Source organism: Plasmopara halstedii, assembly GCF_900000015.1.
Source record: "Plasmopara halstedii genome assembly, contig: Scaffold_650, whole genome shotgun sequence".
NCBI classification, from domain to species: domain Eukaryota; phylum Oomycota; class Peronosporomycetes; order Peronosporales; family Peronosporaceae; genus Plasmopara; species Plasmopara halstedii.
In genome coordinates this window covers 1,705,847-1,720,451 of record NW_020187567.1, presented here as the reverse complement: position 1 = coordinate 1,720,451, position 14,605 = coordinate 1,705,847, and the positions used below count along the sequence as shown (strand labels likewise).

Genomic DNA, 14,605 nt, shown 5'->3' with positions numbered 1-14,605 from the left:
TATCCGAATTCAGTTCACGAAGTTCGCCTCGAGCACTGTCGGTAAGGTCAACCCTCCTGCGACTAGCTCTCATGGATTCTCTTGCTTGCGTCTTCACGCCGATGGCCTCCGAAATTCTCATCGTGCGTCTAGTAATAAGATGATTTAGATCATGATTTTGCTTTCAAACCATGGCTGTCTGAAGATACTCCCAGCTGTTCATAAATACGCCAATTCTCTGAAGCAGTTTGTTGATGGGCTACAAGGAATAGAAGAGACGCCGCTAACTTTGCAGTAGAGCTCGTCACAACAGCCTGATAATTTGGAGCGGAAATGTGATACCAGCTTTGTGAGGCCGGGATTAATTCGCATTTTTTTGAAATTTTAAGAGTCCTCATTAACCTCCTTCTTTCTACGACCGCTAACGTTCCCATGTAGCATGTTACACCATGCTCTGACATTGATCTGACATCGACGTGTTTCGTTTTGTATATTTTCTGCCTCACAGCCATAGCGCTGCCGACCCTGCGCATGAGGCGTAACATCATTGAGATAGAATACCTGGTTTTAGCACGAATTTAATCGGCTTGGTATTTGATCGACGACCTCGCATCAAAAGAATGTGACCACTTCGTGGCGAAGGCAAAGACATCTTGGGTCTTACCAAACCATTAACATATCTGGTGTATAAACGGTGGCAGCATGTACTGCTGTATTCAAAATAAACCCGATGTGTGGGCGAAATTCGCTCCTGCGACACAGCATATCCGCGCAAGGTTTTGGGTGACATCCTTCACGACTCAACTCAGGCGCTTCGTCTGACCGTCTATGATCCCTTTGGATTGCAAAGCGTTATGATCCAAGTAGATGCATCTTAAATTTGACGAGCGCATATATCTGTTAAGTAGCTTCTTGTCTTAGACAAGGTAATCCTTTTTGCCGCTTGTTCATTGGCATCTTTTGGGGGGAAATGCAGATTTTTTTAGGGTAAGAGTCCCAATAGACAACACAGAGAAGTCGCGATAGAATTAGATAAATGGCACGCATGAGGCTTTCTTTTATAGCCTTGTAGGCCACATGTTTCTCCGAATTGCGGAATCTTTGATTCTTTTAGGGCCGATTGCCGAAGGTGCGTTCATACGGGCATAGTAAGCCTTGTGCGTGTATAAGTGGTTGGTCAGGCCAACACACGCTGTCAAGTTTTATCAAACAGAAATACTGGTCAATCTGCATTGATCTTTTTTGCGGAAATTGTCCGTAGGACGCTGATTTACATAGAAGAAATCCACAGACGGATTTTGGCAAATAGCTTATAGAATCACATACACTCGAGTACAGCTCTCGGTTGTTTAATGCCATTCACATGAGTGTACTAAATGACTATGCACGGATATATCGTCGAGATTGGTTTGTGCAAAGCCCTGATGTGGTCAAACAGCTGCATCACCAGACTATTCAACATCGCTGGTACATCAGATAACGGGAATTGCCCGTCCGAATACACGCACTTACTGAGTAAGACTTCAATCAGTGAACACGCTTCACCGCGTGTTGCTCGCTTCCAACGATCCGTCGATTCGCACAAACGAGTAGGAAAAGGTGAAATAACATTTATTATGGGCAAATGTCCTTATACCCTCTCGAAACCTATGAATGCCTGCAAGTCGGATATAGCATAATTGAGGAATATACAACTTTGCAGTATATATGATTAATGTTGACAACACCACATAAATATGAGGTTCACACAACACGTGTAATGGGACTGACCCCATGACAACAACCCCTGTTGCTTGAACAGCCACTTTCGGAGTACACGGCTCGGGAAAGACCTGCTCGAAGAGAATTTTGATGTCTCTTTTCAACAGATAATAATTTCCACCAACCAGATCGAGGACAACGAACAGTGTGCAGTTGACCAAACTGTTCTACAGCAACTTTTTTCGGAGCCTCGATGATTGCTGGTGGATGCTAAAGCCTCTTACAAGCGTGTCCATTCCATCAATTGCCGTTAGTCTATCTAACACGAACGAGTAGCGCGGAATGTGGACCGTTTTTCTCTCACACCAGCACTGTTTTATACTTCGCACAAGAGAAATCGTCAATGACATCATGCTGCTCCGTTAGCGAGACCACCCGCTGTATAACACCCGTGATGATGACTTGCAGCCCACGCTTCGCAATTGGTGCCAAATTCATTTAGGACAATGATGAGCTCAGATCCTCCGCCGGTATTGACCACACCGTTTTCGCTACCTTTTCGGCGTACTATCTTTTCGTGAGATAATCATTTTAGATCGATAGAGATTCTGCTGATGGTGGTAAGGGTAAACTAACAGTCTCTACGGTTTCTCCGGTTACTACATTCACAAGTATTTTATCTTTCTTACGTCTTTATCATGGTGCTTCACTATGGATTGTAACATCAGTGGCATTATATCCTGACAAGGATGAGTCTTCTTCTTCAAATGCTTTAGCATGAACATTATGCGGCACCAAATCACTCCCAATTCCTTCTTGCCTTTAGGACAGTTGAAAACAGTTTGCAGGGGATATTCATTGTTCCACCATAGATATACTTCGGAGGCTGCGATAGACAAATGCCCTTTCCTTCAATCTCAGTTTGGGGTCACCTAGCAATATCATTTCTAACAATCTTGGACATTCTGCACGGGAACTTTCGCAGTGCTGTTACCTCTCCAAAAGCCGTTTCTTTCTGGTTTAGGTGTATTGTGACTTGCCTATGGCCTATTTAGAAAGGCTTGTCAAGCTCAGAACTTATCAATCTCCAGACAGCCCAAGGCTCATGGCGTTCAAGTTACGGATTAGATCATGTCTCGAATTTATGTTTAAAGACAACAATTTCCGCTGTCAAATTCTTCGCTTAAGGACTTGATATTAAGTTTAACATTCTGACAAATGCTCCATCGCAAGTCCACGATAAGATTATCTGTATTCAGCATCTGTAAATTCTTTGTGTACTATATTCTTTTGTCTTAGATCGCATGTCTTACGTATCAAACAATATTTGCATCTATCAAGACTATCACAGCTTCACAAAGCCTAAAACTTTAGCATCAATAACCAACGACCCTGGTCTGTGAGCCTCGGCTCTCTATGAAAATATCGCTTCAGTATAAACTAGATCTTATTGACATAGACTTCCGAGAGGCATAGCAACCTCCGGGATGTCTCAGTTCACCATTCTGCGCCTTTTGCTACTGTATGTTTCCCCAAGATTCTTTCGTTTGCCGCTGATGCACAAGATCTCGGCCCTTCATTACTTTCAGTTGAAAAGGGATATTCAAAGGCGCAATGTTTATTCTTTCGAATTTGGTACATATGTAAAAACCGCGGAGATGCTCAGCAGCTGGGGGGATCTCTTGCCTCTCATCGGCATAGCTGAGATCCGTCACTTCTGGCGCACTGGAGAGCCTTTTACTCTGAGTATCCCATCCGATCCTCGTATGACAAGAAATGTATTTGTCTTCCAATGGTTCGCTCTCTCAAACAAGGAGGACTTTATGTTTTGATGACGACCAAACCAGTTTGGGAGCACTCCATGAAGATTGTGATCGTTACTTTTTTCAGAAGAGAGTCTACCACACTGCGGTAATTGAAATTTTTGACCCACGAACATAGTCCCCTTGTTGCACCTCCCTTGATGGTAGGTTAAGAATTCGAAAGCACTCTATACTCCTGATCACATGGTGAGAACACTTATGCCGTATTTTCTTCGAAGGTTCTCATCCTATTATGCCTCTTCGACAAAGCACTGCTCATTTTTAAGCGTGGCCTCTTCATTTGGAGACCACAAATTGACGCGCTGTTACTCAATTTAGATGATGGCTAGGTTTAAGGCTGTCTTACCGGCCATGTCGTTAATTTCAAGTGTTACCTAGTGCACCAGGGTTGGGCTTGTACACTTCTACTAAGAGATGATCAACATCAACTTATCTCTGCTTTCTGATAAAAACGTCTATTTTCAATAAATTTGATTCAGGCTGGTACGTTATATATACGTGTGATTCTCTCATACGATAAAGGGTGCTTTATTGTATTACGTGCGGCAAGTAGAGAGCAGCCCATGTGTATCACAGACTTCATAATGCTCTATAAGATTTCGAAAAACACATACTTGAATACTATCGAATACCAAATTCACATAGAAATTGGAACGGGAATTTCGCACAGCTGTACTGGATTGCAGCATTTCTGATGCTATCAAATGATTGTGTGTAAGTACAAAAGATATCAGTACTGATCTCATTGCAGTGGTATTGATGGTAAATAAGCGATCGATGTCAACAAATTGGGCCAATCGTTGAAGCTCTTACATGTAGTATCAGGAGATCTACGTGTGATAAACGAAGTCTAGGCTCTTCTGAACGAAGGCCGTATTAATTCGCGATTACAGCGATTAGAAGAGGAGCCTTCTTCTTTAAAAGCACAATACTATTATTCATCGACTCCAGACATGCCGAGCTCAAGGTGCGGCACGTTCATAGTTCTTATATGTGTAGCTAGCATAAAGAAAACATAAAACTTCACTTAAGGTCTACTTACACCTGGACGGGAATAGTGTACACTTACGCTAGTTAGAACCTCGTTTGTCGCGATAACGCATTTTTCTCCTCGGATCGGTCGTCAGATCATCTGTAGCAGTAGCGGTACCCTTGGAAGCTAGCCAATTGGACCTGACAGTTCTACACTTAACATAAGCTGCATATAAATTGTCACCTCGATGTTTTTATTGTGTAAAGATTCCGCGAACCATGCTTCAGGATTTTTTTTCAATCAGATTGTCTTGTGGTCGGGGTGGCATGAAAGCAAGGAAGCAAGCCTGTTCAGCTTGCCTAGCTTATAAATGACCCTCAAGATGTCGTAGTGGAAAACTATAGCAATTTTGTGTTTTAAGATCGAGCAAATATGCGAGTGCATATCGCATTGCGGAATATCTCGAAACCTTGTGTATGTTCAGCTATTTCGTCAGTTCAGACTAAACTAGATATACTTGACTCTCAATTAGCTGCAGTAATGAGCACCACATTACATAATATAAAAATCATTAACAGCGATATTTCATGACTGTGTTATGCCGAGCTGAGGTATAGCGGCCATAGTTTTAAATTGTCTGATGCTGATTAAAGGCAAGTTGATCGATGTGCTTCTACCGCTGCTTAGGTTTTCACTTTACTAAGTTGATTAGTAGCTTGCAGCCTCAGGGACCCGACGAATTCTTGTTGCTTTTGCTGTTGGTATGAAGCCACTTTGTTGCAGCCCTACAGGGTATTTCTATCGACATTATTTTGGTAAGATTCTTCGTCAGCGCACAAGCCGCCAGGTAAGCCTTCTTGTAGTTCTCAAGGAAGTTTATCATCAACACGGTTTACCGGTGGTCGTTGAATCAGATAAATCTTTGTTTTTACAGAGACTTTTTGGCAAACTTTCGCAAGGTGCTAAAACCCAAAATTGGAGAAGCTCACCGAGACCATTCACAAATAGATATCAGGTGTAATGCTTATATCGCATAAAGAATGGCATCCTCCAAAGACCTGACATGGAGAGATCGCAATGATTTTATGCCTTCCTTTCACGCATTGGGTTTGCGCTTAATAACGCAGTACATGCTCTTATATGGCTTACTCCACAATATATAAACGTTTTGGCTAGCAACCATTCTCATTTAGCTCTGTGACAACCGGGTTTGATGTTGGAGAAGGATGTCAATACAACTCTACACATTCGTTATTTTTCGACTACACGATTTGGCACAAGCGCAATGTTAACCTCAATACAATTGAGATATATGCATCGAGTGTGCAAGGCTATGACTGAAACCAGATTTTGCAATGTCAATAAGCAAATGTCAGAACGCAGCAAATTATCCAGTATGGCGAGCTGTATGAAACGATGTTGACCTACCCACACATGCAATGTCTACAATTTATAAGACAAGGTGAGAATCGACGTTTACCACAGCGTTATGAGGTCATGAGAGCCTGTTGGACTTCACCAGCTTTGATCGTTAAGCACGTGGTAGCCCACTTCCACGTGAAGTGGGTTATAAGCTGGCAGACACACCAGGAACAAAACTATTATATAGTGAAGTAGAAGAGAATCTACCCTCACTTCAATAACCCATGGGGATTTGAGATCTCATTTAGGCAGAATGATCCCGGCCTTGCTAACACTAACGATTCGGCGTACCGTCTATATTTTTACGTCCTAGGTAAAAAGCAGCAAAATCGCGCCGTGCATCTATCTTCGCACGAGCAAGTTGAGTCCGACAGTCTTCAAAGCTATTAGGCTGTGCCGGCTCATATAAAAATGAGCACACCTGATGCAGAAGGTTATAACCGTAGGCTTTAACGTCCACGTAGTGCTTTGTATTTTGCAAATTGAATGACTGGTTCTCTGATATGAAGTCCACCTAATAATGAATCGCTTGAAAGCGATATGACGGCTGGGACTTGGTGCAATAGTTCCAAAAATACTCCTAGGTACTTTTCGTAGCAGAGGGATAATGGAATAGGAGTGTAAGGACTGACTCAACTGCTGCTGGTCTAGGCGCAGGCTGTACTCCTGATATAGGTTGACCTCAGCTTCTAAAAACCATGCGGTGTATCTTTTGAACACTCGTTTCTCCGATCAATTGCATGTACGCTGTAACGCTGCGCCTGCAGGCATGTAAGAAGGAGTCGCGGATAATACATCAACTCTATACTGACAAGCTTTACCATATGCTGACAATGAACAGCGAAACACGTGTTGACGAAAGGTAGACCACAGCAAGCTCACTGCCTTTGGAATAACAGCTTGCCATTTGTAGGCAAAGATTTCTAGCTGGGATTAGGGAGGCCACGCTTATCTCTCGCATTATTGAAAATCTAATGTTTCTCGCCAAGAGCGGCTACTAGGTCTTCGGCAACGGATGAAAATTTCTTTGGTGGGTGTCTTGTTGAGCTATGGTGACCTACTAGGGAGAGATCTTCCGCTCAGTAAAGATTATACGAGCAAGTACTGTAAGCCGTAATTTGACTGGGAATTTCAACCGCAGTTTGTGCTCGCTAAGCGTTTATGTTTGCACTTTGTCAAAAGAATGAGCTGGATATCATACGGGGTTGCACCGGATGAGCACCGTTCACTGGTGTATACACATTTCACAATTGTGCAAGCTCAGACGTACGTATATACTTATACTATTGACAAAAGGACTTTACAAGAGCAGCCAATGGTACGCGTTACCACCCTCACTAACTTTCTACCTAGGTTTAGTTAAAAAGACAAGCAAAACGTATATACTCGATATTAGTAAAGATGAGATATAATATTCAACATATATTACTCTGGAGATACACAAGCAAACTTCCTAGCTACTGTAGAGGCTCACGGTCCCGCTTCAAAGGGAACGGATGAACCAATCCTCTACGCTTTTTATAACGCGAAATTGTTGTGGATGATTTCATTCGTTGTGATTGTTTACAGCAGCAATATGGACCGTTTTGCTCAGATAGCTCGCATAGACAACAGGGCTGGTGTGACCTGACGCGTTCTTTGGAAAACCAGAATTAAAGTCCGTAGTGAGGATCTGCCGTATTTCGCCAGTTTTGGTAAGAATGATAGGCTCCTAGACACTTAATGCACTTACACACATGACCCATTATCCTTTTATACATGTTGAACCAACTATACATATCGCTCACATAGAAAGGTGTCGATTCTCTTCCAACGGGGCCATGTCGCGTGCCTCGTGCAGTATTACGTGGTTGAAGCCCATATTATGAAAAATCACCTCACGTTGAGTATCAAGTAGAACAGTAATGTATCACATCAGAACTTGAGTCAATACCTCTTTGCTTTTCAGACCTCTCATCAACGAAAAAAACTACTTCTGATTTAAATGATGTATGCATTGCTTTGCCGCCATCCGGATATGCGACTCCTCATGGTCTGTGCGGCGCAAATGCACATCTGCTACAACACGATGCAGGTCCAGCTTCAACTTTACCCCGAAGGTAATCTTGCTGATTTGATGACAAAACAAGAAAAATACTTTGACTCGATGTTGTCCTCTGAAGAATTTGTCGGACTAATCTGCCTAGGTGCTTGACCCTCCATCTCTCTTACTCAGCCAAAAACAATAATGAACGCAGAGTGAAGATGTCTAAGCCTGCCGAAGATGCAAATATCTTTAAGAATTCTTATGTTCCTACGTCTTTCTCCTACTAACATTGTCATATCTATACCAAATAACCCTGCCGTATTAAATTACGCTCTGGCCTGTAAATCATTTAAAATGGACGAGGGTACGTAGGTACTGGTTAGGTACCCCACGATTTATCTGTGAAATTTCAATGGTCTTTTGGGAGGATCCAAACCCTCAATCATGAATCTGGAGCCACTACGCGTTAAGCACAAGGCTTATATATCAGATTTTTTACAAACAAAATGCAATCCTTGTCAAAAAAATGGACCTTATTGTTCTTCAATAGTTTTAAGCGGCGTAATCCTATTAGATATCAGTAATGAACGACATCCAAGCTAACTTTTACATGTATAGTAATTTGACGACGTCACTGCGCGCACAGACGCGTAATCTCTATCGATTACGAATGACTTTAATCCACGCAGGCGTACTTTGAACATGACAAGATCATACTTTATTAACTAGATGATTTATTTACGTTATATTATCCTTTCTGCCACTTAAATCTGATTTGTCCCAAACCCGTAACCCTTGTCATTGGCTTGGGCTAAAACACAGCCTTAATATATTTGATGCGCCACAAAGAATTCGAATCGGCCAAATCGTAATAAACAAAATGAAATTATCGTTATGGAAGATTTAGACTTGGGGTGCTCATGGGTCAGTCTCTCGCAGTGTCGAATAAATCATTTCGTTCTACCGCACCCGGTACCAGCTAACACTTTTTAGAAGGATCCTAGTGACAGGCGTTTCAAATCGGTATATTTACACTATGTTTGTGCAAGCAGTTTGCTAGTCCATGTCCCTTCAATACATTCTTCAAGGTAGTAACACTGGCCGTTCTAAAGTGACAATTATTTTTATGAGAACTTTCCGAAGGCCGTGCTTCCCAACGACGTAATTGAGATATGGTAGTCAATTAGTACAGAGAACACAGTTGTCTATACTGATAGGATACTTTAAAGAACATACACCCGAGCGACTTCAAAAGAGTATCCTGTAGTTCACAACACCCGACTCCTCGTGTTCCGCACAACTATGGATGGATATATCTTCGAAGTAATCTTCTATGTGACTACATAGATGTGATTACATAGAAGATTACTTCGAAGATATATCCATCCAGCTCCAGGGCCGCATCACTGGACGGTCGAACGTCGTTTGGGCAACGCAATATCTGAAACAATTTAAGCCACATTTTGAGTGGCCTGCATAGAGTACCCACGGCGCTGAGTATAATCCAATGTTCTGTAAGCTTCAGATAGTAATCACCAACTAGGTCAAAAGGACTGGACAAGATACAGCCGACAAAATACTACATTCTTTTTTTACTTTGACGTGTACGCTGAAATGGCAAGTTAAACTAATTTATTGTTCATTCGTCACTTGGCGTTAGACGTTCTGGCAAGATATTCTCTTTATCGCAAAACTCGCTTTGTGTAACGCACGAAAAAAAACCACCGATGACTTCAAATTAATCTCCTGGTAAAGTCCATTGACGTGTGACACAACATCAACTTCAAGAAACTAGTTCAGTCTCATGACGCACTTTCCCTTACAAGGCAACACGCGGGGTGGCCTCTGGCAATATCTTTTCCACAAAGGATAAACAGGACCCGAAGAATACCCAAGAAACCATCCTTCTACTCACATCAACATACGAAAGTATCATGACGAATATATCTTGTCCTGTGGTACCAAACGTAAACTTTTGCTATCCCACTGATTTGCAACCCTCGACAAACATCTCCGGGATACATCTTCAAGCTAAAGGAAAGCTGCCCGAATAAATGTAGGGGGGGGCTTGCAGTCATTAATCGACCACAGTCACTTATTTAAAAAAAACAAGCTTTCCGCCGCTACACCGTGGCGATTCGATGCCCCGAGCTGAGGGTTCTAAACTAGAAGTACCGCGGCGATTCATCTAGCCATTTACTTTTTCCCAATCGACCTGCTCTGGCGCAGAAGACGCTAGCTTACAGCCGTAACCAAACATCAAGCTACAGGGAATTGCTTGTCCTGCACCAAAGCTATCGCGACTTTATGCCCACGCAAATTGCTTTGCTTATAGCTGACATGGATTCATGAATCATTAAAGTTCCACCAAGAGAGAAGTTCGTGGCATTGAATGTCTCCGAATTCTTTTGGACCCTGAATCATATCATCTTACCCACTCTATACTACCAGGAACGTGAGAACTGATCAACACTTTACTAGTGTCCCCCGTCGCAAGATATACGGATATCGTATCTAAATTCGGCATATTCCACGCTCCCGCGTACTGTCTGCTAATTTCAAAAGTCGTGCTTCGAATGTAATCACGATGCTCCTAATATCTATCAGCACTTTGTACGTTATCACAAAAGACCGATATGTCGATAATAACAACCGACTACCTGTGTTGTGAGCCTCACTTGTATTTGAGATAGTTGCCTTCTCGCGCGCAGGTCTCTCTGCCCCAATGCACTATACAACTGTATCAGCTCCCGGATAGCAGGCAGTCCTGCATCCTCGGGTACTCGACATTTCTCCACGATGAGCTTTTCAAACAACCCTGCCTGAGAGCTCGACTCTGCATGTCACTCACGCAAGAGAGTAGTGGGCACGCTGATGACAGATGTTTCATACTGGTACTGATGTAACATCTGCAATACTGTCATGTTGCTCGGCAGCTGTAGTTAGATATCAATACCCTCCATAGTATGGCTGAAGACCAACTCCTCTAGCTTGCTTTGAAGGACCATACAGCCCATATTCCAGCTGGCCTTCGACTTGTACTCCGCATTTGATGCAACACCCGCCGCTTTCTTCATAGTGGCTGGGTAGACGCTAAAGATCCATGTGTGAGCTGCGCCTGCCCGGAGACCTATAATGACAATGAAGCAGCAATTCTGCGAAGAGGGTCTGATGCCATTGCAGCGATTGGGCTTGGATATTAGCTCGCTAACTGTTGCCTTGCTTGACAGGCTGCAAGACTTTGTATGCCTTAGTTAGGCGATCTAAGCACTTTCAATATCTGTGTTGGGCACTTCTCGTGTCATAAGGTCTCTTCGACATAAGTATTACCCAGACTCGCACATCGTCATTTAGATTGGAGACCGCTAGCTCGAGGCGCTGTTGCTTTAACTGGAGTTTAACCATACTAATGGCCATATCAACTTTTTTACGCAGAAAAAAACGTTGCATGTCTGCATTCTGAGCAGCTTAAACGCTCACCAACCACAGCCTCGCATTTGATGCTGATTGAGCTTACATCGACGGCTACCTAAGTATTTCTCGATGTGTTTCGCCAGCGCGTTCTCAGGGCTGTTGGATGCGCCCAGGTGAGTGATTACAGATGCCGGCCTTAAAACCCCAAACTATCCCTTCTCTTCGAGATCAACAGTACATATGATTTTAAAAAGCGTTCCTAAATATCCTGGTGGCAATACGCGAGAAATGTGTCTTCTTACCTCTCAGGTTGTATAGATTGTTTAGACTTAGTAGCCTGGTTTCGAATTCGTGGTAATGCTTAAGACCTTACACAAAGGCAACTTTGACCCGATGAACTCGCATTTTATTAAGTACAGAGGAATAATTGGTACGCTTTATCCGGAAGCGGAAATGAGAGTCTTTAAGTGACTAGGTAATTGGTTTGCATGAACCCAATTCAAGTAACACTAAACTATATGTTTGGCTGCATTTAAAAACAAATATGCTCAATGGCGCAAGGCTAGCCGCCCACGTGACCTCCGCGTTAGCCTATCGTCTTTATCAGTACCAGTATTTAAGTACTTGTGAACGTTGCACAATATTGTAAACTGTACGCGCTCTACCAGACTATTTACACTGTGGATGATGATAATGAAGTATCATTGCAGGGCGAATAGTTTGGGAGCAGTGGTCGTGACTTTTTGCTAAATGCTGATCGATAGATTTAGAGACGTGCAAAATTGCTATTGAGAATGCGAACAACAACAGTCACAATAGTCAGAAATTGTCAATAACATTTTTATTATTAGCTTTTGACTTTCAAATTTGCAAGCTGTGCAATTGGTAAAAGTTGATTTTTATAATAATAGTGAGCCTTTAGTTTGAGAATTAAGCCAGCTTGCTTTGCTGCAACATTACCCAGAAGTGTACTTGGCGCCGCCAAACGTAGTATGACAACTTTAAGAATGAAAGCGACGATGGTAATCTGAAGCACTAAACAAGATCCCCATTGCTAAAACATCTAGCTTTTCCACATCACAGAAGCAGTTGAGCATCGTGACCGGCAAGATCTTTTACATCGGATGTATTCAATGCATAGTGGATTGATCAAAGATGTTTTTAAATAATAATTGAAATTAAAACTAGATGTGCTAAGTCCAACTTTCACTCCAAGACACTGTAGTGCCATCAAAGCTAAGCGAATTGCAACTCGCACGCGTTTGGGTTACGTCGCATTAAGGAGTAGCTAAGCCTGTTTTTAGAGCAAAAAGCAACTATCAAGCTGTTAAGTGGGTAAGATAATCTAGCGGCCTTTTCAGCAATCAGACGAGCGCCAGTTTAGGATGCCGATCAGATAATAGTCTCTGTCTCGCGATAATAAAGAGATTAACGTTTGCAAGTGTTGGCTAATAAAACGTAAAAGTTGGATGCAATAAGTCATACAGAATCAACGACGACATTTACAGAAGGTTGCTGGCAACAAGAGCCACGAGACCAACTAGCAACGACGAAACTAAAGGCGCAATGGGACGATTTGAGGAACTCGCGTCCGAAGTTTTCGAAGACGTCGAGTCCGACGACGCATCGGAACGTATTGTCAGCTTCGGGAATGAGAAGTTTGAAGGAGCAGCTTCGCACCCATTAGCGTTAGACGTACAAACAGTACAAACCTGAGAGTACAGGGTACGGTTGCAGCCGTATTGAGCAGTAGCACATGCTTCGCTGTTTTCGTAACACTTGGGATTGATTGACGTGAGATTCTCAACCGTCGGAAGTGCCTCCATATTGGCACTTTTGTTGCTGCTGGCTATCTCATTGTACATTTTGACCATTATAGATGTACGATTAACATTTGCATTCTCATCACATGGATCTTTCCAGAAATCGATCGCATCGCTTACTTCAAAGCCACTGCCATTGTTAATGGCTTTGAATTCGATACCACCATCTTCGCAGAAGTCTGTATAATTGCCGTAATTCATTTCGGTGATACCGACTAGGTCGTCGATATTGAGGTAACCGAGAATTTTGTAGCTAAACGTGCAATTCTCGCCGTCTGGTTTGTCTCCCATTGCACAAAGTCCACCAGGATACTCAGCACGACACTCGTCTGTCTTGTCGGCACGCAACTTCTGTGCACATGATCCAGGGTACGAAAACCAGTAATTGCCAGGGTATGGAGCACGTGGCTCTGTTGTCTGAAGGTTACTGCCCACCATCGGACCAATCTTTGGCTCTCCATCTAGACCGTAATACACTTTGCAGCTAGTGGATAAATCAGATCCTTCGTCTGTGCACTTGCCGCCATCCATTGCGACGAATTCGCCATACTCTGGGGTTGTGTGCTTTTCATAGAATTTAATCCCGTTTGTCGGTTGTACGATTGTGATCTCGTAGAACACAATGTACTGCATGTTGTTTTTCCGCTCACACTTGACTGACTGCTCAATTACATTAATTCCTTCTGCCTGCACAAACATTAAAGCTCCTTCAACCGATGCAGTGTTCACCGTGTCAAGATTGCTTCTATAAGCAGCCTCAGCAGTATCTCCGTACTTTGATAGCCACCTTTTAGTCTCTTTATTCCAGACGGGAGCGTCACCTTGCACACGCGCCTGTATAGAAGTTACAGCTTTCATATGCCAGCCGTCACTATTGCTATCCGAATCTTGAGTGGTTGAAAAGCTATCATCTGTGTCTGCAGGAGACACTGTTCCTGGAGTCATTGAGGTGTTAGAGGAAGATGAAGATGCTGTTGATTCTTTTGACACCATCATCGTAAGATGCGCCGCACTAGAGGCATAGCACTCTATAGGAGCCTCAATAAGTAAGCAGAACAGACCAAATCGATTCCACATCTCTACAAGATAATTGCAAATGAGGAAAGATATTCTGTCAGGAAAGATTTGAAAGTCAAGTGCTCAATTTTATATCCAGTGAGAAAATCTCATCGAAATCTTACAGTACCAGATGTGATTTCTATTTATCATATCTAAGAAATTTCAAGTAACCCGCTCCTTACTGTTATATCCCAAAACAGATATAAAAATGTTCATCTGTTCGGACAGATGGTAGTCACACATCAAACATCAAGCACGCATTTGGGTACGATTTTTTTTAATATGATACCGAACAATTGTCTTACGAACGCTAAAGTTTCAAAAATGCACTTAAGGTATCACTCTGACACTTGATTGCAATGACTTTGTCTTTGATAAGAAAGCT

General features: G+C 42.7%; 2 protein-coding genes across 2 annotated transcripts; one reads left to right on the top strand and one right to left on the bottom strand.

The window, feature by feature from the left end:
- Positions 1 to 5,973: 5,973 nt before the first annotated feature.
- On the top strand, positions 5,974 to 6,288 carry PHALS_12978 (uncharacterized protein; the record flags this gene model as incomplete). Its single annotated transcript, XM_024728638.1, has 2 exons — positions 5,974 to 6,084; positions 6,151 to 6,288. The coding sequence occupies 2 exons, from the start codon at positions 5,974 to 5,976 to the stop codon at positions 6,286 to 6,288; spliced, it is 249 nt and encodes an 82-aa protein (XP_024579095.1).
- A 6,552-nt stretch (positions 6,289 to 12,840) lies between these two features.
- Positions 12,841 to 14,238, bottom strand: PHALS_12977 (uncharacterized protein; the record flags this gene model as incomplete). Its single annotated transcript, XM_024728637.1, has 1 exon — positions 12,841 to 14,238. The coding sequence occupies one exon, from the start codon at positions 14,236 to 14,238 to the stop codon at positions 12,841 to 12,843; it is 1,398 nt and encodes a 465-aa protein (XP_024579094.1).
- Positions 14,239 to 14,605: the final 367 nt, after the last annotated feature.